The following is a 27,478-nucleotide window of genomic DNA, read 5'->3' on the forward strand; positions in this document are numbered from 1 at the left end:
GGTTTTTTCCTTCTACTGTAAAGTTACCGTTTTGGAGATACAAGATTTTGTTCAGACAGCAGCGATATATACATATAGGGAGAAAGAGGGAGAGAGAGAATAAAGAAAGGAATGAAGAGCTTCAATTAGGACCTGCTGAGGGTTATTAGATAGCTTTGGTTGCCGTGGAAACAGAGCATCCACTAAAAGAAACAAAGAAAAGTGTGCACACCTACACACACACACACACACACACACACACACACACACACACACACACACACACACACACACACACACACACGCACATCCTTTTATCCTTCTGATGTGCTGATAAAATATTAAAATTCTTCTAAGAGAGACCTGTGAGCACCGCTTCTTGTTTGCAGTGTGCTTGTGTTTCTCACCAACACAATCTATTATCATCTCTCACCACCGGTATGTGACATGCGGCTCATCACTCACAACAATGTACTCACACACCGATACCAAGTCTGTCTAACCTAACTACTCAACCGGTGTCGATAAATCTTGATATTTATAGAATTAAACAGTCCACCTTATTATTCATGTGAGCGCTGTGTTTAGAGATTATGGTTGTGGTTAGGATTCTGCTGTTTGATGTCCTGCTGCTCTCAATGGAACCAGACTTTTTTTGGAGTAATTTTGGGCCGTTTCTTTTGGTCCAACTCTCATGGTTTTGGTGGGAGACTCACAATTTTGTGTCCTGTCCTAAGTTCTGACGTGCAAAGAAGTCTCACACCCACCAACATGTTCAGAAAAAACGTGCATCCCAATTATTTTATGTTCTTTCTTCATGATGACATTGGCTGCATCTCCTATAACTCCACCTTTTCATGCAGCTGGTGCAGCCAGAGAGAACGCAGTGCAGTAAAGCAGCTATTAATTGTTTTCAAGTTTAACTCCGTTTTGAATGAATTTCATATACTCAATGCTGTCAGGGTAGTTAATCAATTACACATTATTAATTACTTCCCCTCAAACTGTACTTAATCCATCCTGGAGAAAGTAATCTCACTACTCATTACATTACTTTTAAATAATGTTACTTTAAAACCCACATAAATCTGTACCTACAGTGCGAGGAGAAATTCAGTGTAACAGTGGATACATGCTTACGCTCACTACAGCCACCTTACTAGGGCTGGCAACTGTGCACAAGCAATGTTCTGTGACTCAAAATAAATGCATACTGAGTCAGTCAGTCAAATTTATTTGTAGCGCTTTTTACAACTGATGTTGTCACAAAGCAGCTTCACAGAATTCCAGTAAAGACAGAGTTTTAACATGAACGTAAAAAAACCCAGGAGAACAAGCCAGGAGCAACAGTGGCAAGGAGAACCTCCCTCAGAGCTGAGCTGGAAACCTTGGGAGGATCCAAGGCTCACAAGGGGGGACCCATCCTCCTCTGGTCAAGCTACCTACAAAGTGATTATACTACTAATATTAATAGCAGTAGTGTTAGTAGTAGTAATAGCTAGGAGTCCATGAAAACATCAATGTAGTTTTCCGGGCAGCTAATCTAAGGTAGGTGGCGGTAGTTGGGGCGTGGGCAGCTGGTCTGAAGTGAGTAGCAGGAGGGCTCGACAGTCAGTCGTCCATCAGTGTCCGACCGGACATGTGGGCAGTCGTTTACTTGGAAAAAGGCAGGGAGATGGAATTACTTTTATTCTGTTTGTTTGTACGTAAGACAGGGAATGTGAACATTTCCAGAGTGTGGCTAACGACTCTGGCAGATCTAACTATGACAGCTTAACTAAAAGGAGAGAACCAGAAAGAAACACAGGCACGAGAGCACTCTGAAACAGTTTGGCATCCCTCCGCACCACCATCCACAAACCTGAGTGACCGCGTGTGAGCAGCGGGACGACAGCACCAGCATCTCAGTTTACTATAATTCTCTGGGTCCATGGACCCCTGGATCTGCTGCCTTTGTCTATGGGGGAACATTACCTACCAAAAGCTAAACTGAACAAGTGAGTTTTCATCCTAGATTTAAAGATTGAGACTGAGTCTGAGTCCCGAACATCTTCTGGAAGATCATTCCAGAGTTTGGGGGCTTTATAAGAAAAAGCTCTTCCCCCAGCTGCAGCCTTAGGAATTTTAGGAACTATTAATAAGCCAGCACTCTGGGATCTGAGTAGTTGTGATGGCTCATAATAGGAAATAAGGTCTTGCAGGTACTCAGGAGCGAGCCCATGTAGGGCTTTATACGTCAGTAAAAGAATTTTATAATCAATTTTATTATTTAACACTCAGCCAGTGAAGTGATGATAGCACTGGACTGATATGATCAGATTTTCTAGTTTTAGTGAGGACCCTGGTTGCAGCGTTTTGGACTACTTGAAGTTTACTTAGATTCCTGCTCGTACATCCTGACAGTAGTGCATTACAATAGTCTAGCCTAGAAGTAATAAAGGCATGTACTAGTGTTTCTGCATCACGCAGAGACAGGGCATTTCTTATCTTGGCAATGTTGTGAAGATGTACAAAAGCTGTCCTAGTGATGCTGCCTATGTGTTGATCGAATGATAAATCTGAATCAATTATGACGCCAAGAGTTTTTGCTGCTGAGCCAGGTGTAACTGGAAAGTCAGCGAGATTTTTTTAAAATCTGATGATTTATTTCTTGCCAATTTTGGACCCAGAAGGAGAACCTCTGTTTTGTTACTGAGATGAACTGAGTGGCATTTACTGGTTGGATAACTATGAAAAGTTGCTGAGGTCTTTGGTTTATTATAACATGCATAATTAAGTTTGATTAATGGTATTACTTTAGATGTACTGCACTCTCTAGAAATACTGACATTATTGATTTCACAATGAGTGATTGTACTACTACTTGTCCCAAGTGTGGGGAAATTTATATATATATATATATATATATATATATATATATATATATATATATATATATAGAGAGAGAGAGAGAGAGAGAGAGAGAGAGAGAGAGAGTATCTCACAAAAGTGAGTACACTCCTCACATTTCTGCTAATATTTTATAACTTTTCATGGGACAACACTATAGAAATAAAACTTGGCTATAACTTAAAGTAGTCAGTGACATCGCGGAGCTCGTGGATGTTAGACACCTTGTGCTCCTCCTCCTTCCGCTTGAAGATGCCCCACAGGTGCTCAATTGGGTTTAGGTCTGGAGACCTACTTGGCCAGTCCATCATCTTTACCTTCAGCAAGGCAGTGGTCATCTTGGAGGTGGGTTTGGGGTCGTTATCAAGTTGGAAAACTGCCGTGCGGCTCAGTTTCCGAAGGGAGGGGATCATGCTCTGCTTCAGAACATCACAGTACAAGGTGGAATTCACGTTTCCCTCAATGTACTGCAGCTCCCCAGTGCCGGCAGCTCTCATGCAGCTCCAGACCATGATGTTACCACCACCATGCTTGACTGTAGGCAGGAGACAGTTGGTACTCCTCCCCAGTGCGCCACCACACATGCTGGACACCATCTGAGCCAAACACGTTTATCTTGGTCTCGTCAGACCACAGAACATGGTTCCAGTAATCCATGTTCTTGGACTGCTTGTCTGCAGCAAACTATGTTTGCATATGGTCTGAGCACTGACAGGCTGACCTCCCACTTCTTCAACCTCTGCAGCAATGCTGGCAGCACTCATACGTCTATTTTTTGAAGCCAACCTCTGGATATGATGCTGAACATGTGGACTTGACTTCTTTGGTCGACCCTGGTGAGGCCTATTCCAAGTGGAACCTGTCCTGGAAAACCACTGTATGACCTTGTTCACCGTGCTGTAGCTCAGTTTCAGGGTGTTAGCAAGCCATCTTTGTGGAGAGCAACAATTCTATTTCTCACATTTACATTTACATTCACAGCATTTAGCAGACGCTCTTATCCAGAGCGACTTACAAGAAGTGCTTTGTCACATCCTCAGAGAGTTCTTTGCCATGAGATGCCATGTTGAATATCCAGTGGCCAGTATGAGTGAATTGTACCAAAACACCAAATTTAACAGCCCTGCTCCCCATTCACACCTGGAGCCTTGTACCTCTAACGAGGCACATGACACCAGGGAGGGACAACAACACAATTGGGCAAAATTTGGACATGTTCACTGTGAGGTGGACTCACTTGTGTTGCCAGCTATTTAGGCATTAATGGCTGTGTTGAGTTTTGTCAGAGGACAGTAAATCTGCACTGCTATACAAGCTGAACACTGACTACTTTAAGTTATACCCGTTTCATTTCTATAGTGTCGTCCCATGAACAGAGGGGTGTACTCACTTTTTTGAGATACTGTATATAGTTACCTCTCTTTCTCCTTGTCTCTGTCTCTCTCTTCTTCTTCCTTTCTCTTTCTCACTTTATTATTCTGCTGTTCTCTGTCCTTCTCATTTTCCTTTACTCTACACTCTCTCACATGTCTGCCTTTCTCTCTCTATCTCTCTATCCATCTTTCTCCTTCCTTCCTCTTTCTCTTTCCTTTTCTCCTGTTTTTCTCTCTTTGCCTGTCTTTCTCTCTCTTTCTCTCTCTCTCTCTCTCTCTCTCTCTCTTTGTATCTCTCTCTGTTTCTCTCTCCATCTTTGTCTTCCCTTCCTCTTTCTCCTTTCCTCTCTTCCCCGTCTCTCTCTCTCTCTTTGCCTCTTCCCTCATCTTTCCTCCCATTTTTCTCTTTTTTACTTTTATTCCCCTCTCCTTCTCTTTCTCCCTCTTGTATCCCTTCGTCTCTCTTTCTCTCATTTCTTTCCTTTACCCTCCCCTTCTATCTCTCTCCCTCTCTCTCTCTCTCTCTCTCTCTCTCTCTCCCCTTTCATCTTTCTGCAATATCAATTTTCACATATTCTGTAATTATGTTTTACTGGCAGTGATTTATAAGTGTGAGAGCTGAATTACTGAGCTTGCAAATCTTCTGTCTGATATTTCTGCTGTGCTACACTATAAAATAATCCCTCACCATCTGCGCACACGTCCAGAGTGTATTGTGTTTTTGGACATAAATTGAAGCCGAAGAAGCTGACGATAAATAAAAACAGTCAACATAAAATGAACGTATTAGGATTATTACAGTGTTTAGCTTGCAGTGTGTATCAAGAAGTCCAGCGTCCTCAGCAGCACCGACTGATCATCCAAAGCAATGAGTATTATTTTAGTTATATATGATATGAAGCCTTTATTGTCACATAGTCACCAGAGTGACCATTATAATTTGCTGTTTGTTGTTTGGATGTACAGATGTTGTCGGTGTGTTCGCAGGCACTTCGCCTTCTGCTTCCATTCTTCTGCTGCATATCGAGTCAGGTTTTCAGGTGGAATCAAACCTGTAGTGGAGAAGTTCCTGTTCTTGTATGTGTCGATACTAAAACAGCACAAACAGCCTGATATTTTCACTGTTTATCTGCTTCCGCTCAAACTGTTTAAACACGTCTGCACTAAGCAATAACAACCTCTCTTTTTCCAAAAATCGAAAGTCTTAGATTCTGACCCTTCACTGTGGACCTATTAAATGTAGTTTTTTTTGTTTTGATTACATTTTTTTTTGCTCAGCTATCACTTTTGACAGATAATCCATAATGAAGACACATCGTCAAGGAGGAGAATGGCCACTGGTTGGGAAAATGAATGGGAAAGCCTGAAATGCTCATCATGGCGTCTGTTCATGGAGAAAGTCCCACCCTTCAATGAAGAGAGCCAATCGGATTACTTGTAAAGCCGTGAGCGGGAAAAGCCCCCCTCAGCTATAGTGATCAGCACAAGCACAGTAGCCAGAACCGCCACTGTTCACCTGCTGCCCTTACTGTGTATTTAGCCCTCCTGATGACGGGATGACATTTATGATGACATTTGTCTGGTTCTCACAAGAACAAAGCTCTTTTAATCAGAAGCGCGGCTGTTTTCTGGAGAAACAGAGAGATTGCTCCATTATATCTGTGTGTGTTCTCAGGTGTTCACGCGCTACGGGAAGTGCTACACGTTTAACTCTGGTGAGACTGGACCGCTGCTGGTCAGCATGAAGGGAGGGATGGGGAGCGGACTGGAGATCATGCTGGATATCCAGCAGGACGAGTACTTACCTGTGTGGGGAGAGACAGGTGAGAGAAAACACCTGGACACATCTGTCATACAAATAACACTGCAGCCCTGAACATGGAGTGCATTAGTCAACAGAGGAATGAAAAATAAAATATCTAACAAGGAAGGAAGGAATGAATGAATGAATGAATGAATGAATGAATGAATGAATGAACGAATGAACGAATGAATGAATGAATGAATGAATGAATGAATGAATGAATGAACGAGACCATTTTATTGTTATTGTTTGACTATGGAGCATAATTAAATAAAAGGTTAATACTCTCTCTCTTTCTCTTTCTCTCTGTCACGTGCTTTCTCTCTCACTTTTACTCTCTCTCTCCCTCTCTGTCTCTTGCACACCCTCTCTCTGTCTCCCTCCCTCACCCTCTCTCTCTCTCTCTCTCTCTCTCTGTCAGATGAGACATCTTTTGAAGCGGGGATTAAAGTTCAGGTACACACTCAGGACGAGCCGCCGTTCATCGATCAGTTGGGTTTCGGAGTTGCTCCAGGGTTCCAGACCTTCGTGTCCTGCCAAGAGCAGCGGGTACACTGTGTGTGTGTGTGTGTGTGTGTGTCCACATGAATTTATGAATTTTCATTCTTTATGTGCAAAGAAACGGTACTGAGCAAAATTCAGAGAAGTTCATTTTGTAAACAGCCAAGTACAATTATTCAATTTTCAGTGTCAGGAAAAGAGCAGACTTTCTTTCCAGGAGACTAGCTTTCACTTTTTCTAAGAAATCTGCTGTCTGCTGGGATATTTTTCCACATTTCCAAAATTCAGATTTATACTCCTGGGCAAAAAAATGGCCAAACACAAAATTGCAAAATATGAAGCTTTTATTTTTATCAACGGCAAATAAATGTTAATTAGTTAATTAGTTAGGTCAGTTAATTAACAAAAATGAAACAATAAACAATTAAGCAATAGCATACTATGTTAAAGTAACATATAGGCTTTCCTTTCCTTAAGATTCCCTTAAATGTTGTAGTCTTGAGCATAAAATTTCAGGCAGCTTTTTTACAGAAACAAGTCTGTTCCACTCAGTCTTAATGGATTTGAGCAGCTGATGAGTTCAAAAATGTTTCCTTGTTAGTGGCTATGCACAGTTCTTGCAAATCATAGCGTTTGTCTATTTCACTTGTCCCTTCAATGAAAGGTGAAGTGGCTCAGACCTTCAACTTGAAAGAGGACAGTGCCAGTCTGGTTTGTTTCTAACCCCGTTGTCCACCGTTTCCACCTGTGAGTTTCTTTTTCTTCACCGCAGGTTTACCCTTTTCATCTGATTGGCACCCTAGTGCTGCCATGTGGAGTCAGGAAATGCTTCATGCTTCAATAAATGAATCGATGTTTTGTGTGTATCAATAACACATCGCAAAAGAAATACAATGTATTGCTGTATCAATACTTTATCCCACCCTTACTGCCCACACAATGATACCTCCATCTCCATGCTTAAAGGTAGGACAGATACATTCAGAGTTGCATTTCCTACCCGATCTTTGAAGACACCTCTCTGGACCCTCACCATGCAGCTCAAATCATGATTCATCAGTCCACACGACTCTGCTGAACCACTCTGAATCAAACTTTCCATTTCCTGCCAACAATTTCATTCTGTCCCTGATGTGTTTCTTAGATAACAAGGGCTTTTTTAAAACACCATCTAGACACAAAACCTGCCTTAGACAACCTTCTGGTTGTTGTTCTTCTCGAGAGAGTCTCCTTCTCTGAGGTCTTGAATTCTGCTGACGGTGTCATCTCTGTTTGAAGAGGCTTTGGGCCTTCCAAATCCTTTCTTTCTGGCAACATCACCAGTTGTTTCAAAGCGCTGTCCTGTTCTCTTAACAGCTGGTAGTGAAATAAGGATTTGCTGTGCCTTTAGGGCCTGGTAAATGTCAGAGTAGCTGCAACTGACCTGATGAAGACCAGCTATGATATTTTGCATGACATTTAGCTTTTTGTGGAGGAGATTTTCTCACTCGTTTACCTCGGGACTCACAGGACTGCATATTGTAGATTTTGTGATGGGCTGCATCAGGTGTGGCCGATCACCATAAAAAAATAATCATTTCATTGTTAAAAGAAGCCAAAAGATGTTTTGGAACATTTTGAGCACCCACAAGTGTCAGTTTGAGTTTTGTATAAAACATTTGAATCTTTCCATGATTTTGTCTTTGTGTACAAGAAGCCTGTATAAGTGAATTTCTACCAGCAGTTCACTGCAGCAACAAGCAAGTAGTGGCGCAGACCTCAGCAGTACATTCTTAGTTCTTGCCAATTTCCTGACCAATGATTTGTTGTTAGGACCATTAAGAGCTTAATATTTAGCAATTTTGGTTTTGGCCCATTTTTTGCCCAGTAGTGTAGAAGGTTAGTTGATTTTTTTCTGAAGTGATCCCAAACACATTCAGTGATGTTGAGGTCTGGTCTCTGGAGTTTTTCGCTTAAATTCCTCTTTTTTGTACTTGTGGATTATCTCATGTGTAATCTCCTTAGGAATGCTCACACACACACACACACACACACACACACACACATATATTCTAAGCCGCTTATCCTCCTGGTTTGTGATGGCAGGGCGTGGCTGGAGCCCATCCCAGCAGTGGGTGGAAGGAATATCTCCTGAAAATGAATAACTTTGTTATAAATACGTTTGAACTGGAAACTGTGGTCTCTGTCTTTTGCACATAGATTTGTTTGTTTGTGTATAGGAATTAGGACCCAAGCAACATGAACATTTAGTGATCAACACTAAGGAGCAAAAAAAAATTCTAGAATATTGGCTGGTGTGATTCCATATGGCCAAAAACGAACCAGCTTCAGCTCTTTGTCAAATTTATTTACCTCAAATAAACAACAGATACAAATATTCATTTAAAAAAGTTTCTGTTAATTAATTACATTTTTCACTTCACTGAAAGTTTTTTGTGTTATAATGTTATTCTTAACAGTTAGGTTTGGATACATTTTACATGTTTTTGTTTGTGTTTACATGTTTTTGTGTAAATTTTCTATGTTTATGTGTCGTTGGTGTTGTATGTTAAATAGTATCCGTCTGTATTTCTGTAATAGAAGTGAGCAGGTGGTGACTGTGAGTTTAGTAGTGTTTACAAAGACTATTATATAGATCTGAAACAACTGAATCCTTAGAAGTGAGCGGCTTTCCTCTCTATTGCAGTAGAAAACAAGCCACTCTTTGCTTTATGGCCAGGATTTTCATGGATAAATTTTATATGGATAAATCCGCAGGACATCGATATCTGACGTGGCTTGTTGTGCTGTAATAAGAGTCTGTTCAGTCTGTGAGTTTGATTCATGTCTGTTTTCCAGCTGATGTATCTGCCCCCTCCGTGGGGGAACTGCAAGGCGAGCCCGCTGGACTCTGACTTCTTCACCTCCTACAGCATCAGCGCCTGCCGCATCGACTGCGAGACTCGATACCTCGTGGAGAACTGCAATTGCCGCATGGTGCACATGCCCGGTACGACGGCCATGCAACACTGAAATGAATCACACGCAGCATTCCTCATCCAGTTTGGAATCAGTGTTTTCATATTGTAAAATTAATTACTGCTGCAAATGCATGTTTAAAATCATCCCAATATGGTGCTGATCCTAAGCAGCTTCTCAGGTTACAAATAATTCGCAGAGACCTGTAAAATAACAGTAAGGCATGTTAAATGTGTCCAGAATGATAGACGGAGATGGGGATTATTATTAACTGAAAAAAATTGAGCATTGAAAAATAATAAAATTATACTAAAATATTGTGTAGTAAAATCATAATAGCATTAATACCAAAATTAAGTGATAATAAAGTAAATAATCTTATTTAATATCTTATATTAGAATTTACATATTATGTTTGAGATTATTGATCTTATTTGTACTATTATTTTTAGATTAATTATCTAATATCCTAAACTGAATAGTAATAAAACTAATATCCAGAATGAAGTTGCAATGAAATTCTTGAACAGAATGAAGTTTAATAAAAATAAATACCCAAATTTCATACCTAATATCAGATATTGCATATTAGGTATTAGATATTCAATATCTCATGTCTAATGTCCAGAATTAAGTAGTAGCAGAAAAAAGTAATATTCAGAATTATGTCATAATTACATTCTTATCCAGAATGAAGATATAATAAAACTAATATCTAAAATTCAGTAAAAATAAAACTGATATCTCTCATATTAAATATTAAATATAAACTGAAGTATTTAACGTCATATCAAGAATTAAATACTAATAATACTAATATCCAGACTAAAGTTTTAATAAAACTCAGATTCACAATGAATTTATACTACAATTCATTTCCAGAATTCAGTTGTAATAAAGTCATTAGCATCCAGAATTGTGCCGCAGATATCTTCAAAAATAGATTATTACAGTATATTACTTGTTATATAAGGCCTTTTCGTTGTTCTTAAAATCATTTGAAATATTAAATAAAGCATCTAAAAGCACCTTGTAGTGTCTAGCTTTATTAAATTGTTTAAGTTGTATAAGGTAAATGTATTAAAGAAGTTTATTAAAGTATTAATAAGTTAAGTGATACTTTTTTGATCCCACAAATGGGGAAATTCCACCTCCGCATTTAACCCATCCGTGAAGTGAAACACCACATACACACTAGTGAACACACACTAGGGGGCAGTGAGTACACTTGCCCGGAGCGGTGGGCAGCCCTATACACGGCGCCCGGGGAGCAGTTGGGGGTTAGGTGTCTTGCTCAAGGACACCTCAGTCGTGGACTGTCATTCTTGGGGATCGAACCGGCAACCTTCCGGTCACAGGGCCAGATCCCAAACTTCTGCTTTGTTCTGCTTCTGCAACACAGAAATCACAGACATTTCTTTTGGTAAGTTTTTTCCTTCATGTGATCCATAAAAAAACACCCTGTACAGTGTGATGAAATGACTGGCATCTCTTTACTGCCCCTTCAGGTGATGCGCCGTACTGCACCCCTGAGCTGTATAAGGAATGTGCAGATCCGGCTCTCGGTAAGCAGCAGTAGTGCATCAGGCCTCTACATGGCTCTGTAGCCACTAAGAAGACTGACACGAATGCTTCAGTGAGGTTTAAGTGGTTATGTGTTTGCCTGGGTGAGTGGGTGAGCGCAAACTGGTATTGAATTCTGTTAATGTCGTTTTAGTTGCATAGAGCTTTTTAGAACTGGCACTGTCACAAAGCAGCTTTACAGAGATCCGAGAACAGACCCCTAGTGTGCAAGCCAAACATGACAAGTGGCAAGGAAAAACACTTTAAGCTGTGAGAGGAACCACGACACAAAATGGAGGAAACCAGACCTCTTCTAGGCGAACCGGACAGCAAAAACAATAACACGGCATTGCAGTTTACAGTAGCCATGAAATACAGTCTCCAGATATCAATGGAACATATGTAAATGATCTTGTGTGTGATTTAGAAAACAAACTGGGTTTTTGTCTTTGGCAATGAGCCACCAAGACAACATTTATAACATTTATGAAAGTGTTTATTTTGTGTTCAAGCTCTACTTTTTATTGCAGTAGTTGTAGATCATACTTTTATTTTAAGAAAAGTGCAGTTTTCCATTTTACTTCAGCATGCTTGTCTTTGTGGAGAGATGGTTTTTACAGCAGGGGGTTCTTACCCTTCGCTTTCACTCCTCGTTGCTTGCTAGCAGCTCAACACAGAGTCACAACAATTCACACAGAGAGACAACAGTGTCATAGTTCGTCTGATAACAGGGAAGAACATGCCTGTCGCCATGGAAATGCTAGTCCATCATTTCTCATTTTATATGGACTGCTTCCGCTCCACCGGCAGAAGGGAAACTGAATTTAGATTTTTAGTTAATGGACGAGGTGAGAGTGTCTAATAGGGTGGACACAGTGTTTCAAAACTCCAGCAGCACTGCTGTGTCTGATCTACTCGTACCAGCACAACACACACTAACTGCAGTGCTGAGAATGATCCACCACCCAAATAATACCTGTGAGGGTCCAGGGGGGTCCTGACCACTAAAGAACGAGGTAAAAGGGGTAACAAAGTATCAGAGAAACAGATGGACTACAGTCTGTAACTGTAGAACTACAAAAAGCACCTATAGAGTAAGAGGAGCTGATAAAATGGACAATGAGCGTAGAAACGAGGAGGTGGTCATAATGTTGTGCCTGATCAGTGTATATGCCCGATACCTAGGACTCAGTAAGGTCAGTAAGGTACTGCAGGGCTAACCCATTCAGAGCTTGATATTTCAAGAGAAGTATTTTATAATCAGAGGAAAATTTATCTAGCGTCCGTTGCAGGGATCAAAGAGCCAGAGTTACATGGCCGAATGTTCTTGTTCTAATAAGCACTCTAGCTGCAGCACGTTGGAGCTTGTTTAGAGTTTTAGAAGAGCTTTCAGCTGTAAGGGTCTTACAATATATTAAATATATGGACTACAGTACAGCCTCAAAGTTATAAAACATGGATGAGGTTATAATGTCTTTTAAGAACTATTTCATAGCTTGGCAATATTATGTAAATAGAAGAAAGTGATTCACACATCATTTATGCATGCTTCAAATAAGAGGTCTGAGTCAAAGATTATACCTATGTAGATTTATCACTATTCTGCCAGGCACAACTGAGAAACCATCTAGATTCAGAGCAAATTTAGAAAGTTCATTTCTCACTGCCTGAAGTCTAAATAGGAGCTTAGTTTTGTTTGAGTTAAGCTAAAGAAAGTTTTTCATAATCCAGATTAATTCCCTGTTCTTTTTCATTTAGTCTGCATGGGCAACTTTTGGTTTAACTGGTTTATACAGCTGAGTATCATCCGCATAGAAGGGGAAGCTAATATTATACTTGTGAAGAAAAGAATTGTGGTACATAGAGAGGAAATAATAATGGGCCTATCACTTACCCTTGAGGGACCCCATATTTGACTGTAGTAATATTAGAAAATGAATTATTTGCATTAATAGGGCTTTATAAATAGAGCTGATTGGTGTTGATAAAGTTCAACATAACATTATATATCAAAGATATCAGATGATATTTAAAGCTAAAAAGACTAGAGCGCTAGAGTTACAGAGTGCTCCTTCACCAAAAATGGTGCCTTGAATTTACAGTAATCAGATCGGCTGTAGATGAATAAAATGTGCTTCATTAACATAGTTACTGTCTTTTACTGCATTTGACAAGAATTGTGTTAACACACTTTATTTGTGTTTAACTGACTGACACATTTCAACTGTGTTAATTCAAAAATGAAAAAAAAAACCCACAAAGTTTTTCCGTGTATACTAAAAGAACTTGTGAAATTGACTTGTGAAGTCATTGTAGAGGTTACTAAGAATAAACAAGACAGAGTCATGCAACTGTAAATGTTAACATGTGATGGTCTGGCGACCGGTCCAGGGTGTATCCTGCCTTCTGCCCGATGATGACTGGGATATGCTGCAGTACCCTTCATGACCCAGAAGGAAAAGCGGCTTAGAAGATGTTTGTGTGTGTATGTAAATGTTAAACAGAAAGCCAACTATAAGGGAAATGAAGAGGTAGGATGCCCATGATTTTAACATAACAAGGAAAAAAACAAGGAAAGAACGCTAAAAATCAACACACTTAAACTGAAAGAAAACAAAAGATTAAAGGATCATGAAGAACACTAATATACAGCAGTGACAAAACACAAAACAGGGCCTGTGAAACACAAATGGCAAGTACAATTCAAAAGCACCTAAAACTAATGAGAGGGCGGAGCTACAGACAAGAGACAGGTGAGGCAGGTAACCAGGAGGCAGGACAGGGGAGGAGACAGGAACAAAAACAACAAAAGCACATGTCTAGCTCCACAAGAGAAGGTAAACAAAGGCAGACACAGACAGAAACAGAGCAAGGACGTTACAGCAACTTACTATATCGATTTTAATGTCTGTCATTTTTATCTATGCAAATTAACTGCAGTTAACTATCTGTAGTTAAGTATCTGTTATGTGTTAATACCAGTGGTGGATAGTAATGAACTAAATGTAATTGATTACTGTAAGTACTTTTTTCATGTATCTGTAGTTTACTGAAGTTTTTCCATTTTGGGCGACTTTTTACTTTCACTCCATTACAGTTCAGAGTCTATTATCTGACTTTTTCCTCCACTACATTCTGAGAAATCTGTCGTTCCTTTTGGTTTCTGTGTGCATAAAAACGTAACACGTCAAAACGAAAGAAGTGTCAAGGAAACACATCAATCAGGGCCCAGCGGTCACTTTTTGAGCTACTTAAACTTGGAACTAAGTTGTAAATAAATCTGAAACTGAAACTTTGCTTGTGTGTAAAAAGTGATTTCAGAGCCACTCGGTTCTCCCTGATGGAAACTGTTTACCTTCAGTGTTTTGTGCTTCTGATCATTTTAATAGACGTCAGCGTCACTAATTAATGACGTTCTATTAAAAGACTGGTTTACCAAGAGAGACGCTGGAGGATTTTCACCTGAAGTGAGTTCATGAAGCCAGTCTGGTTATAAAAATGATAACAGGACCAGATCAGAGCCAGAATTACTCTTTTAGTACTTTTGCTTTTGATGCTTAAGTACATTTGAAGGCAAATATTTTTGTGCTTTTGGAGGTCTAAAGGGAGGAACGTAATGTTTTACTTTGGTTATCTCTACTTTAACTCAAATACATGATTTGTGTGCTTCGTCCACCACTGATCAATACTGCTAAAACTAAAAACCAATGTTGTCTTGTGACACTAATTTTAGGAAACCACTATAGACAATACAGTCATCTGCAAAGTTCGAACAAAATTGTATGTCAAATTGCATGCATTTGTTTCTTTTCCAAGTGAAAGTTAACCCATCCTCCACAGATGTTTCTGCACATTTTAATGTGCACTTTCTATTTCTTTGCTAATTTCAACATATTGTAAAAGCAGAATATAAAATATAAAACATTTGCAGAGTAATTGTGCATTAAAATGTGTAGAAGTGTGTTCTCTTAAGAGGATGTGTTCACTTATTTTCACTTGGAAAATCAATAAAACATGGCATCTGAGCAGGACACCCAAACCTTTGGATACAGTTGATTGCATTTGTAAATAAATCAATTATGTCTCCAGAGCAGCTGGAAGACTGATTGAGCGCATCACCTTACTGTTCCCTAGTCAGTTCCAATGTTCGAATGAGAGAACCTCCTCTTTCTGCTGTGTTTCTCAGATTTCCTGGTGGAGAGGGATAACGACTACTGCATGTGTGAAACTCCATGTAACACCACTCGCTACAGCAAAGAGCTCTCCTTCGTCAAGATCCCCAGCAAAGCCTCCGCCAAATACCTCGCCAAGAAATTCAGCAAATCCGAGAAGTACATCGCGTGAGTGACTTTGGCTGCTTTAGTTGCTAAGCTGATTCTTGCTGTGGAGTCAACAGTACAGTTTAACACTGAATGTGTTTAATGGGTGTTACACTGTGGGGGGTTACGCTGTGTGCTCTGCAGTGTGAAGAAACAAACGGACACACTGTAAACATTGCCAGATTGAAACATGTCCTCAGTCTATCCCGTCTAAAATCCTTTTGATGAGCAAGTGTATGTTTAAGAGCTTAGAGTAGCAGCAACATTATCTTCACTGCAGTGAAGTTTTCGTCACATATTACTACTGCCGAACCTAAAAATCAGTACTGTTGTGCCACACAAAAACCTTTATACTACTATAGGCAATACAGCAGTACGCAAAGGTTTAAACACCCCGTAATGGAAGCATGTTTTGCTGATCTTTAAGTTAAAATAAGTTAACACATCCTCTAAATGAAACTGAGTTGAAGTTTTTATTTTTTAAAGTGACACCTATTAGTCCCACAATGGGGAAATTTCAGCTCCGCAGTCTAACCCATCTGTGCAGTGAAACACCACATACGCACTAGTGAAGACACTAGAGGGCAGTGAGCACAGTTGCCTGGAGCGCTTGGCAGCACTATCCACAGTGCCCGGGGAGCAGTTGGGGGTTAGGTGCCTTACTCAAGGGCACCTCAATCACATACTGTTGTCACAGGGGGTTGAACCGGCAACCTTCCACTGGCAAGGCTGGTACATACCATTAGGTGCACAGGCCATTGTATGTTATTTTTTTTACAATTTGTTAAATTCAGCAAACTTGCTACTGCATTAGGGTTAAAGGGCCCATATCACAGAAATTTTCCTCACTTTCTTTTAAATAAGTGTTTGATGTGGTATGTAAACAAGTTTCAAAACATACCATTCACTACCCAGTCTATACATTCCATAAATGGATTCTAAGCTCCAAAAAAGTCCATTGATCTTGTGATGTCGCAAAAACCAAAACATTTACATATATCCACCTATTCAGCCTGGAGCAGATTGGCCCTGCCTACTCACACTGAAGTTATAAGGAGTGTTTCAGATTGTACTGCTTATTGAATTATGCACAATACAGGGCAGCCAATCAGAACAGAGCTCATTTACATATATCAGTCTTAAAAGCACGGTCATAGAAGCAGCCTATTCAGTATTAAAGGAAAGTAGAGAGTTGGAAAATGAATTATGACTATTCTGGTACATAAAACCACATAAACATCATAAGTAGAAAATGAAATGCAAGGAAAATGTAGGATATGGGCCTTTTCAGATCAGATTTAGGCAGTGCTGAACCCTCAGGACCCTCTAGTACCTTAAGAGAAAGCCTAATGATTTCTGTAAACTAAAAAATACATCTGTACTTCTTAGTTCATTATAATATATTATATATAATCAGACATTACTGTAAACAGTAATTGTGCATTAAAATGTGCAGACGTCTGTTCTCTGTAGAGGATGTGTTCATTTATTTACACTTACATGTAATTGGACCAGAGGTGTTCAAACTTCACTACTGGCCAGCGTTCATAAGGCAACAAGACACCGATGAGAACTAATTGACATTTATAAAGGCATATTTCAGCAAGTGTCAGCTGGCTTATTTATGTATGTAGGTGTCATGTAGTCTTATGAATGCTGCCCTTCATAAACATGTTACTGCCAGTTTAGTGGTATTTATTTTGTGCATGCTGCATACATATACTAATAACAACATACATACAGCATTCAGAGTGCTGTGCCTTTTACAGAGACAACATCCTGGTGCTGGACGTCTTCTTCGAAGCTCTGAACTACGAGACCATTGAGCAGAGGAAAGCTTATGAAGTGGCAGGTCTGCTGGGTAAGTCCTCCAGTCACTGGCCTGGTAAAGGTTATACTTGCATCTTATTTATGATATGGATATGTATAGTTTGAAATTAATAACAGTCTAGTGAAACTCGTGATTTGCTACAACACTAGGGTTAAAGGACTGAGTGAGTTTGACATGGTATGTCAGCATTGTTAAGGTCTCAAAACCTACCGTTCATTCTCCAGTCCATTCAGTCTGCGCATAGAAACAGCCTGTTAGAGTCATTGCTTGAAAGTGATGTCATGAAAAGTCTATTGCATTTATCCAACCAATGAGCCTGCAGCAGTTTAGCTTCGCCCATTAGTGCTGAAGATACAAGGAGTGTTTTAATGTGAACTGCTTTTGAACGAGACACAATCCAGAGCAGCCAATCAGAACTGAGGTAATTGACATATATATCAGTCTTAAAGAAACAGCTACAAAAGTACGCCCACATCATATGTCATTCAGTTTTAATGTCACACATACAGGCTCAAAAAGATGGTCTGGTTCAATGTTTAGGTCTCAAATGCAAAAATCAACATATACTAATGAGGATATGATGACAGTAGTAGATCATTCGCTCACGTTCTTGGAAGACCTGACCTTCACCAGGTTTTGACTGAGTTCTCTGAATTCTCTTTGAACGCACTCACAATCATCAGATTCACCTGCTCGAGGAGGGCTCTAAAGAACAACCTGTGTTAAAAAATATTCTTCTGCACATTGCGTACAATTACAAACCTCCAGCAGAGAGGTCTCCAAATCTCCAAAACTTACATAGTGCAGCTCTAGAGACAAGCCTGTTGGTTCGTTTGCTTAAATGCAATTTATTTTATGAGTCAGGCATCAAGCACTTCTTTAGGCCCTTTATTTGAAGTGGAAAGACATGACTCTACATCAGTACTTACCCTTTATGCATCACTCAAGCGTTGTCTTAACACTGTGATCTCTTGGTGTCTGTGTTTAGGTGACATCGGAGGACAGATGGGACTTTTCATTGGAGCGAGCATCCTCACCATTCTGGAGCTTTTTGACTATCTGTATGAGGTACATTAATAAGACCTGAAAGCACCTGTTTTTCTGCAGTCTGCCTTGTAATTGAAGTCTATTTAGACTACTTTTACAGGCTCTCTCGTTTTAAACCTCTCAGGGACAGCCGTATTGCCAGAGATGGGGCAGGACATAACAAAAATAGAGCATGTTTTTTGCTTATTGCATGAATTTGAACACAGCTCTCCAAACCGAGCTGTAACATTAATTTGTATATGGACTCTTTATACCAGCAGTTAGTTTGTGGGTTGCAGTGGTAGGAGATTTGCTGGTAAAATGCCTTCAAAACAGACTAGAGCTATTTAATAAGTACTCAAGGGAAAAACCTGCAATTACTGCTATAGAAGTATTGCAGCCAATCTGACTCATTAGCAAAAATTTCCCCTTAGACATCCAGTTAAAATGTCAAACTCATTTCATACCAAAAAAAAACTGTTTAGGTAGCAAAGTAAGCACTAATGATACAGTTTGTCACCCCAGGGTTTTATCCAGAGACCATTTCCTTTAAACTGGCCAGACTGCACATGTTTTATATTTTGTCTTCGTGATAATGAGACTGACATAAAGGCCGAGAACAGCAAAGAGCACTGGCAGATTCCACTGGCTCTTAGTTGTAAGTTAAAATGTTTAGGGAAAAGGATGAGCCAGAAGTACTGGTAACACCGTATGAGGCTCGCAAAACGTGGTGCTGCCCATTCTTAGGTCCCGAGGTGCTTCATAGCACAACTGACAGACCACATTGGAAGGATGTGGTTGGAATTTTGAATGCTGAAAAAGGGCCGTCCCATAGAAACTCCAGATTAGTTGTTCTTAACTGGCCTATCCATGTTGAGGAATTTTAGCATAAAAAAACTTTTAAGGTGGGAACAAAGCGAGTGGGAATTTTTTTCATTAATCCAATACATCGGGAAGACAAAGCTCAAAGTAGGGGCAGAGGATTCCTCTGCTAAAAAAAACAGCATAGACCAGCACAGCTGGTCACCAGCAAGACCAGTCCAGCATATCATTGGAAGAAAACCTTGTGTCTCTATTTTTGTATGTTGTGTTTTGGATGCTGAGGAGCATAAACCTGCTATGGATTGCCAGCATGCAGCGATGGACAACAAACCTGCTATTAACACTCTGATGTAATGCAGGTGTGCAAAATTCTGGTCCTGGACGACCAGTGACCAGCACAGTTTGGAAATCTCACTACTCAAAAGCACCAACCAAACCTTGCAAATACCAAGTAAGCATAAGCAGATGTGTTTGAGTAGGTAAATCGCCAGATTGTGTTGCACAGCAGCCATCCAGACCGGAGTTGTGCACCCCTGATTTAATGTAAGTTAGCATCCCCAGTAACTTTCAATAGAGCATGTAGATGTGTCGCGTGTGCGGAGAACACTTTAGATGTGGTGGAAATGAAGAGAAAACAGTTCTGCTTATCCTGCTGTTAGCCAGCTTGTTTGGCTTATATTACTGTTGGTACTCAGGATGTGAAAAGAGCACAGACTAGAGGAATTTGGGGGCAAGTAACTTTGATCCCATTTACACCTGGTAAATTCATGTGACTAGTATCTGGATTGTATCCTGATAAGATTTTAGCCACGTGCATTTACACTTGGTAGTCAAATGCGTCTCTGGTTAGTCAAACTGAAATCGCGTTGCTGGGTGGGAGGGAATATGCAAATCCACTCATTATGCAGTTTGTTTGGTTGATTATATTAAGAAGTATTTCAGTTGTACTGGGAGGGATTTTGGTTGTACTGATAGGGATTTTGGTTGTACTGATAGGGATTTTGGTTGTACTGGGAGGGGTTTTGGTTGCATTGGGAGGGGTTTTGGTTGTACTGGGAGGGGTTTTGGTTGTACTGGGAGGGGTATCAGCTGTGCAAGGGAGGGGTTTCAATTTTTTTTTGGAGGGACTTTAGTTGCTCTGGGAGGAGTTTCGGTTGTACTCATAATGGTTTTAGTTGTACTGAGAGGGGTTTAAGTTGTACTGGGAAGGATTTTAGTGGTATTGGGAGGGGTTTCAGTTTTACTGGGATGGGTTTGGTTGTACTGGGAAGGTTTTTAGTTGTACTGAAAGGAGTTTCTTTTGTACTGTGAGGGGTTTGGGTTGTACTAGGAGGAGTTTTGGTTGTACTGGGAGGAGGTTTTGTTATACTGGAAGGGGTTTTGGTTGCCTAATGTGTCTTGAGGAGATGCATGTGTTTATGGTGCTATAACAGCATAGTCAGTTTGGATCTGTTTTAAATCGTCTTGAATGCATTTACACTTGCATTTTTACGTGTTTTGGCCTATGTGTTTTGGTTATATCCAGATATAATTCAAGACACATGAAGTGATCAGATGCAAACTCAATAGGTGTTTTTAAATCTAGATTAAAACATGTTTGTGTAGACTAGCATAAGTCTAGATTAATGTGTCTTATTTTTGTAATTGGGCTGTTAATTCAGTCAGACTTACCTACTTTTCAATTATCTTTCCAATGTTTTACTTTCATTCATGTGTAGAGCACTTTGAGATGTTGTTTTTATGTTGTTTTATGATTTATTATTATCATTATTATACTCTTATTCTTCTATTCTCTCTCTCTCTCTCTCTCTCTCTCTCCTTCTGCTTTAAGGTGGCAAAATACAAGCTCTGTCGCTGTTCAGACAAGAAGAATCAGAGCAGCAGCGCTGATCACAGCACCGTACTGGGGCTCGATGATGTCAAATGTCACGTCAGCAACTTTCACTAAAGACATCAAGCCTGCATCCTGGAAGGTTCACTGAGTTGCTGTTGTCAATAGACTGAGCTGTCCGTTTACATTGTCACCGTGGCTACGCATTGTAGAGTTCTATAGATTGTCCTAGAATCCTTTCAACCCTCTTTTCTATACACAAAGATGTGAACATGTTCATTTTTACACGTGCTAAAAACTTTGACATGCAGCTTTCCAGTAAGCGTTTTAGATTTCACTTTGAAAAAGTTTTAGTGGGCATCCGAGAAACAGACACACAGTGAAATGACAGTGAATTGGCTATGCAATGGAAAAGCAAGAGGACAGCTTGAGAGGTGTGTTTGTTTTTTTGTGTTTTCTGGTGGTGTCTTGTCTTGAGATGGATGTGCAGTGGATGAGAATTGCAAAAACGTGCACGTAACATGGCCAAGCCAGCGTAAGATCTGCAGTCAGTTGGGTCTGAGGAGGCTCTCTCAACAAACCTCTAGAGCTCAGCAGTGAAGTGTTTATGTGATTTATTGTGCCAAAACTAGCCACACAAAGAACAACTCAGCATTTATAATGCGTCCAATCTGGACTATGTTTCAGTTTTAAGCACATGTTGTGGTTCATTAAAGGAATCCGCCAGCTTTGTTCATCCTAAATCAGCTTAACTGCTGAACTCTGCTATCCCATTAATGATATTGTTATCATTTATACTACATTTTATATAAGACTTGATTCACATTGATTCATGCCATTAAAAGTGAAATGTTTATGTTATTATAAATGTATTGTGAGTTAATAGATAACTAGTCGAAAGTGACGCTGTTGTTGCCTTTTCCATTCACAAGGTTTCAGCTTTGATGGTCACCAAGAAGGCTTTGTAACAGACTGGACAGCAATAGCATACTTGGCACTAACAGACAAAACATCGCTCTAGAACCAATTTGTGTCTGGAAAACAGACTGAGGACCAGCAGTAATTGTGTATTAACATTTCGAATTTCCATACATTTTTGTTTTACATGGTCAGGTTGAAATTTAAACATACAGATTCAGTCTGCTTTGCTAAGTGATTGGAAACCCCTGGCCTAACTGCATTTTTTACACTGTAAATTTGCATGACTGGTTCTTTCAGAGATGGGACTAGTTTTTGTTGATTTACCAACAAAGTCATGTGATAGGTGATTTCGCAGGCTCAACCTACTTGCCTTTTGTAGCAGCTTTGGGGCTCCAGAACTATCACAGATTTAGCATTTAGTTCAGCCATACAAACTCTGATAATGCTCATTTCTGCTAGCACCACTATGGGAGTCTAGTAGTATGTTACACTAAGATGACATTTTCTGGCTTTTCTAGATTAAACACAGATATTTGAACCTTGAAGCAGAAGACATTCCATGTTTTATTTGAAGCTTTAATATATATTTGAACTCATATGTAGCCTTTTTACAGTGACTCTTTTGGTGAAGAGCCCTGCTGCCGACGCTGTTTTCCATTTCTATACAGCTGATAGAAACACATCAGTCAGGCTACTTCTTTAAGAAGATCTTCCAGAAGGTCTAGAGTAACATATCTTTTAGAAAATTGGCTCCAGCGATCAGATTTGATGATCAAAATGTGATTGGTTACCTTTCCTGTTAATTCATAAATATGTTGGTGGTTAATAATCTAATATAAAACACCTTCAGTTCAGCGCCTGAAGTCCTAGCCAGTGGGAGAGATTGGTTAGGACCTCAGATACCAGAGAAAAAAGGGTTCATGGAATTCAGTAACTGCCCATATTATAAATTCATTTTGAGTCACGATGTTTTCAGGGCAATGTGTAAAAATTACTGTCTATGATGATAATCTACATAATGTAGATGCAGCAAAAAGAGATGAGGTTGAAAAAACGCTGGTGTGTTCCTTCAATGAACGCTGAAATAAATCTGGCTTTATAAAGTTCCGACCTGACTGCACAGGTGGGACTGTGAGGCTGCTTGCCTAGTCGAGCTGCCTGCAGAAGTGTTGTGAGAAGAACTACAGCTCACACATACACACTGAATGCTCTGCCGTGGGCTGCTGTATGATGCCATTGGTCCACACCTGCTCCAAGAGTGAGAGTGAACTGGACATTTGCCCAGTAGCTTTGCATGAGAGCGCTCGCCTTATGTATGTAACAATGTATTTGTCTGTTGGCATGTTTGTTGTAAGAACGGTAATGTGTATATCTGTGTGCGTGCATGAGTGTGTGTGTGTGTATGTGTGTATGCATGGCTGTATGCGTCTCAGTGTGTGTGTGCACTGTAAAAAATGAAAGTTGGCTTTCCTTTGAGTCTACTTGACACTGACGTTCACCCAATTCAACCAACTTAGGTAAAGTACTGTATATATATATATATATATATATATATATATAATTGTTGTTGTTGGAATGATATGTAAATAAATATGTATGTTTGCAGGAGAAAAAGTTCTTAACTTTCAATTTATGTTAATGTATCAAGATTTTATTCAAAGTCATTTGGACCATTTCTAATACTCAGTTAGTAGATTTAACACAAATTTAATGACGAATGGTTTTGTTCCAGCAGCAACAGTACACATATAAAGCTTTTACTCAGCTTCCTCACTAACCATGACTCGTTATTGCGCAATCAGCCATTTCCTCTTCTTGGGTCTCCCACTTATGGATGGCTGTGGCATCGCTGGGGCTCAAAAACATTTTTCTTGTGACTTTTCTATGGAGTACCAAACCAGTCATAATTCATGTTTCCTGAGCATTTTCAGACCTCTTTTTAGCTCTAATAATTCAACAGACTGCTTCTAGAACTGTCCCTTTAAGGCAGATACATTTAAATGCCTTTCCTGTATTTCAGAACGTGAAAAAAGTTAAATGGGCCCTTTAACTAAGCAAAGAATTTGGAAATGTTCATTTTAGTTGGTTCAACACAATCTACTGGTGCTACAAACTCAAAAAACATAAATATCCAATTTTTGTAATTCAGTTTTAAATCATTTTCACTTGCCTAAAACTTTGAGTTAACCAAACATCAAATAGTAGATTAACAAAACAACTGTGTCTTAGTCAGCTACTCAGTCAGTTAACTTGTTGAAGTAAGTTACCTATCGAAACACCTCTAGTGGTGCACCTCTAGTGGTGGCCTCAATCATCCATAACTGGTAGCCCAAGAAAGGATAATGTCTAGTGACCTTATTTAATAGACAAGTGTCTGGATGTAGGCGACATCAATGTTAAGCCACTCTTGCATCAAAGAATTATATAGTGTGGCCAGATTTCGTGGATGCCTTCCCTGGAGTCTTGCTTGCTTTTCCAGGTAGTTCGGGCCAGTCCAGATGTGTGAAGCTCATCAGTCACATTTGCAGCCCTGGGATTGTAAGAATCATTAAATAAAGGGATAGGAATGTTATGTTTCTCAGTAAATTGATGAGCAAAAAGCAAAACCTGGTTGTCCAGCAGCTCAATGTAGGCACTGTAGTTCAAATCTGTGACCTCAACCAAACCATGAACAGTCCAGTGTTTCTGTCTCTTCGTCCACTGTAACCAGGCAACTTTGAGAGCAGAAGTGAGCGAAGGCATTGCATGCAGCTTTGCTCCATTGAGTTTCAGAAATTGGTTGTGAAAGACCTGCGTTGACTTCTGGAAGCAATTCTTGCCTGGAAGCAAAGCGAATGAAACATGCCAGCGGTCCCTGTCCGTTAGTTTTGTCTTTTGTCTTTTGGATTTTTGAAACTGCAGGTTGACCCATATGGCCGTACGCTTCGATACACCTCCAATTACAGCTACTTCCTTCACACTGTGGCCTTTGGCACGCCCAAATACAATCACACCTTTTTGCCAATCATTGTCATCTGCTTTGCCACCCATTTTCCACACATCATGCAAGACATTCACTGCACTTTACCACTCGTCTCAATCTGTGAATCCTGCCATATGCAGGAGCCTAAAGTTACTATCCCCTTAAGCACGCAAGGTGACACATTTTTTGTCTGGGGAGCTTATTTTGCATCGTTTTGGGCAAACTGGAAACTCAAGTTGAGTTATTTAAAGAAAAGCTGTACAACAATCGGACCTTCCATTTTTTGCAGTGTGCAGGGGTGCCAGCATTTGTGTGCGTTTCTGTGCATGGCTGTATGCGTGCAAGTACGTCCATGCATGTGTGTATATCCGTGGTTTGTGTGTCATGTCCTGCAGGGCAGATGAGTATTTTTAAATGACAAAGAGAGATTAGATTATTTTCATAGTTTAACGCCGAGCCACACCAAGAGAAAGATTTACAGAATGTGTCAAATGCCTGCATATAGGCCGATCTCCATGTTCAGTCGTATTAATAGTTCGGTATGATTTATGGTGTATTTGCATTCTTCTACCTCCTAGTTGTTTGTGATGATGAATTTAGGTGCAGTGTTTGCGGACTCTTCTTTCTCAGCCGGACAGTGGAGTGTTGATATGCTCGTGTTATATTTGTTTTAAAATCTGAATGGTCAAATCACAAGAGATCTAGTAAAATGTACAGCGGCTTCAGTAACCAGGATTTCCTGTTAATATTATTATTATTATTATTATTATTATTATTATTATTACTACTACTATTATTACTACTATTATTATTATTATTATTATTATTATTATCAGTATCTGTATTGATTTGATGCTTATCATGTGGCTGTATTGTGTGATTTTTTAATGAATAAATGTATTGAGTTATGCAATTTTGCACATTTTATTATGTGAAAAAAGAAAAGTGAAGTGATTTTAATCCAGTGTGAATCTGCAGCGTGTGTAGTTTTACAGTCTGACAGTAATAACTGTGGAGTGATTTTAATCCAGTATGAATCTGCAGTGTGTGTAGTTTTTACAGTCTGACTGTAATAATTGTGGAGTGATTTTAATCCAGTATGAATCTGCAGCGTGTGTAGTTTTACAGTCTGACGGTAATAATTGTGGAGTGATTTTAATCCAGTATGAATCTGCAGTGTGTGTAGTTTTACAGTCTGACTGTAATAATTGTGGAGTGATTTTAATCCAGTATGAATCTGCAGCGTGTGTAGTTTTACAGTCTGACGGTAATAATTGTGGAGTGATTTTAATCCAGTATGAATCTGCAGCGTGTGTAGTTTTACAGTCTGACGGTAATAATTGTGGAGTGATTTTAATCCAGTATGAATCTGCAGTGTGTGTAGTTTTACAGTCTGACAGTAATAACTGTGGAGTGATTTTAATCTAGTATGAATCTGCAGTGTGTGTAGTTTTACAGTCTGACAGTAATAATTGTGGAGTGATTTTAATCCAGTATGAATCTGCAGTGTGTGTAGTTTTACAGTCTGATAGTAATAATTGTGGAGTGATTTTAATCCAGTATGAATCTGCAGCGTGTGTAGTTTTACAGTCTGACAGTAATAATTGTGGAGTGATTTTAATCCAGTATGAATCTGCAGTGTGTGTAGTTTTACAGTCTGACTGTAATAATTGTGGAGTGATTTTAATCCAGTATGAATCTGCAGCGTGTGTAGTTTTACAGTCTGACGGTAATAATTGTGGAGTGATTTTAATCCAGTATGAATCTGCAGTGTGTGTAGTTTTACAGTCTGACTGTAATAATTGTGGAGTGATTTTAATCCAGTATGAATCTGTAGCGTGTGTAGTTTTACAGTCTGACGGTAATAATTGTGGAGTGATTTTAATCCAGTATGAATCTGCAGCGTGTGTAGTTTTACAGTCTGACGGTAATAATTGTGGAGTGATGTTAATCTAGTATGAATCTGTAGTGTGTGTAGTTTTACAGTCTGACAGTAATAATTGTGGAGTGATTTTAATCCAGTATGAATCTGTAGTGTGTGTAGTTTTACAGTCTGACAGTAATAATTGTGGAGTGATTTTAATCCAGTATGAATCTGCAGCGTGTGTAGTTTTACAGTCTGACGGTAATAATTGTGGAGTGATGTTAATCTAGTATGAATCTGCAGTGTGTAGTTTTTACAGTCTGACAGTAATAATTGTGGAGTGATTTTAATCCAGTATGAATCTGCAGTGTGTGTAGTTTTACAGTCTGACAGTAATAATTGTGGAGTGATTTTAATCCAGTATGAATCTGCAGCGTGTGTAGTTTTACAGTCTGACGGTAATAATTGTGGAGTGATTTTAATCCAGTATGAATCTGCAGCGTGTGTAGTTTTACAGTCTGACAGTAATAATTGTGGAGTGATTTTAATCCAGTATGAATCTGCAGCGTGTGTAGTTTTACAGTCTGACAGTAATCATTGTGGAGTGATTTTAATCCAGTATGAATCTGCAGTGTGTGTAGTTTTACAGTCCGACGGTAATAATTGTGGAGTGATTTTAATCCAGTATGAATCTGCAGCGTGTAGTTTTACAGTCTGACGGTAATAATTGTGGAGTGATTTTAATCCAGTATGAATCTGCAGCGTGTAGTTTTACAGTCTGACGGTAATAATTGTGGAGTGATTTTAATCCAGTATGAATCTGCAGCGTGTGTAG

The 27,478-nt window shown here is 39.5% G+C and overlaps 1 protein-coding gene across 1 annotated transcript in view; it reads left to right on the top strand.

The window, feature by feature from the left end:
- Positions 1-25,654, top strand: part of asic1a (acid-sensing (proton-gated) ion channel 1a) — a 47,056-nt gene extending 21,402 nt beyond the window's left edge. The window contains exons 4-11 of the mRNA XM_037535642.1: positions 5,917-6,064; positions 6,467-6,594; positions 9,385-9,535; positions 11,013-11,069; positions 15,254-15,407; positions 17,156-17,247; positions 18,206-18,285; positions 20,897-25,654. Of these exons, the coding sequence (XP_037391539.1) occupies positions 5,917-6,064; positions 6,467-6,594; positions 9,385-9,535; positions 11,013-11,069; positions 15,254-15,407; positions 17,156-17,247; positions 18,206-18,285; positions 20,897-21,013 (927 nt within the window). The 3' untranslated portion in view covers positions 21,014-25,654. The remainder of the gene's footprint in view (positions 1-5,916; positions 6,065-6,466; positions 6,595-9,384; positions 9,536-11,012; positions 11,070-15,253; positions 15,408-17,155; positions 17,248-18,205; positions 18,286-20,896) is intronic.
- Positions 25,655-27,478: the final 1,824 nt, after the last annotated feature.

The sequence above is a fragment of the Pygocentrus nattereri genome, chromosome 28 (assembly GCF_015220715.1).
Source record: "Pygocentrus nattereri isolate fPygNat1 chromosome 28, fPygNat1.pri, whole genome shotgun sequence".
Taxonomy (NCBI): Eukaryota; Metazoa; Chordata; class Actinopteri; order Characiformes; family Serrasalmidae; genus Pygocentrus; species Pygocentrus nattereri.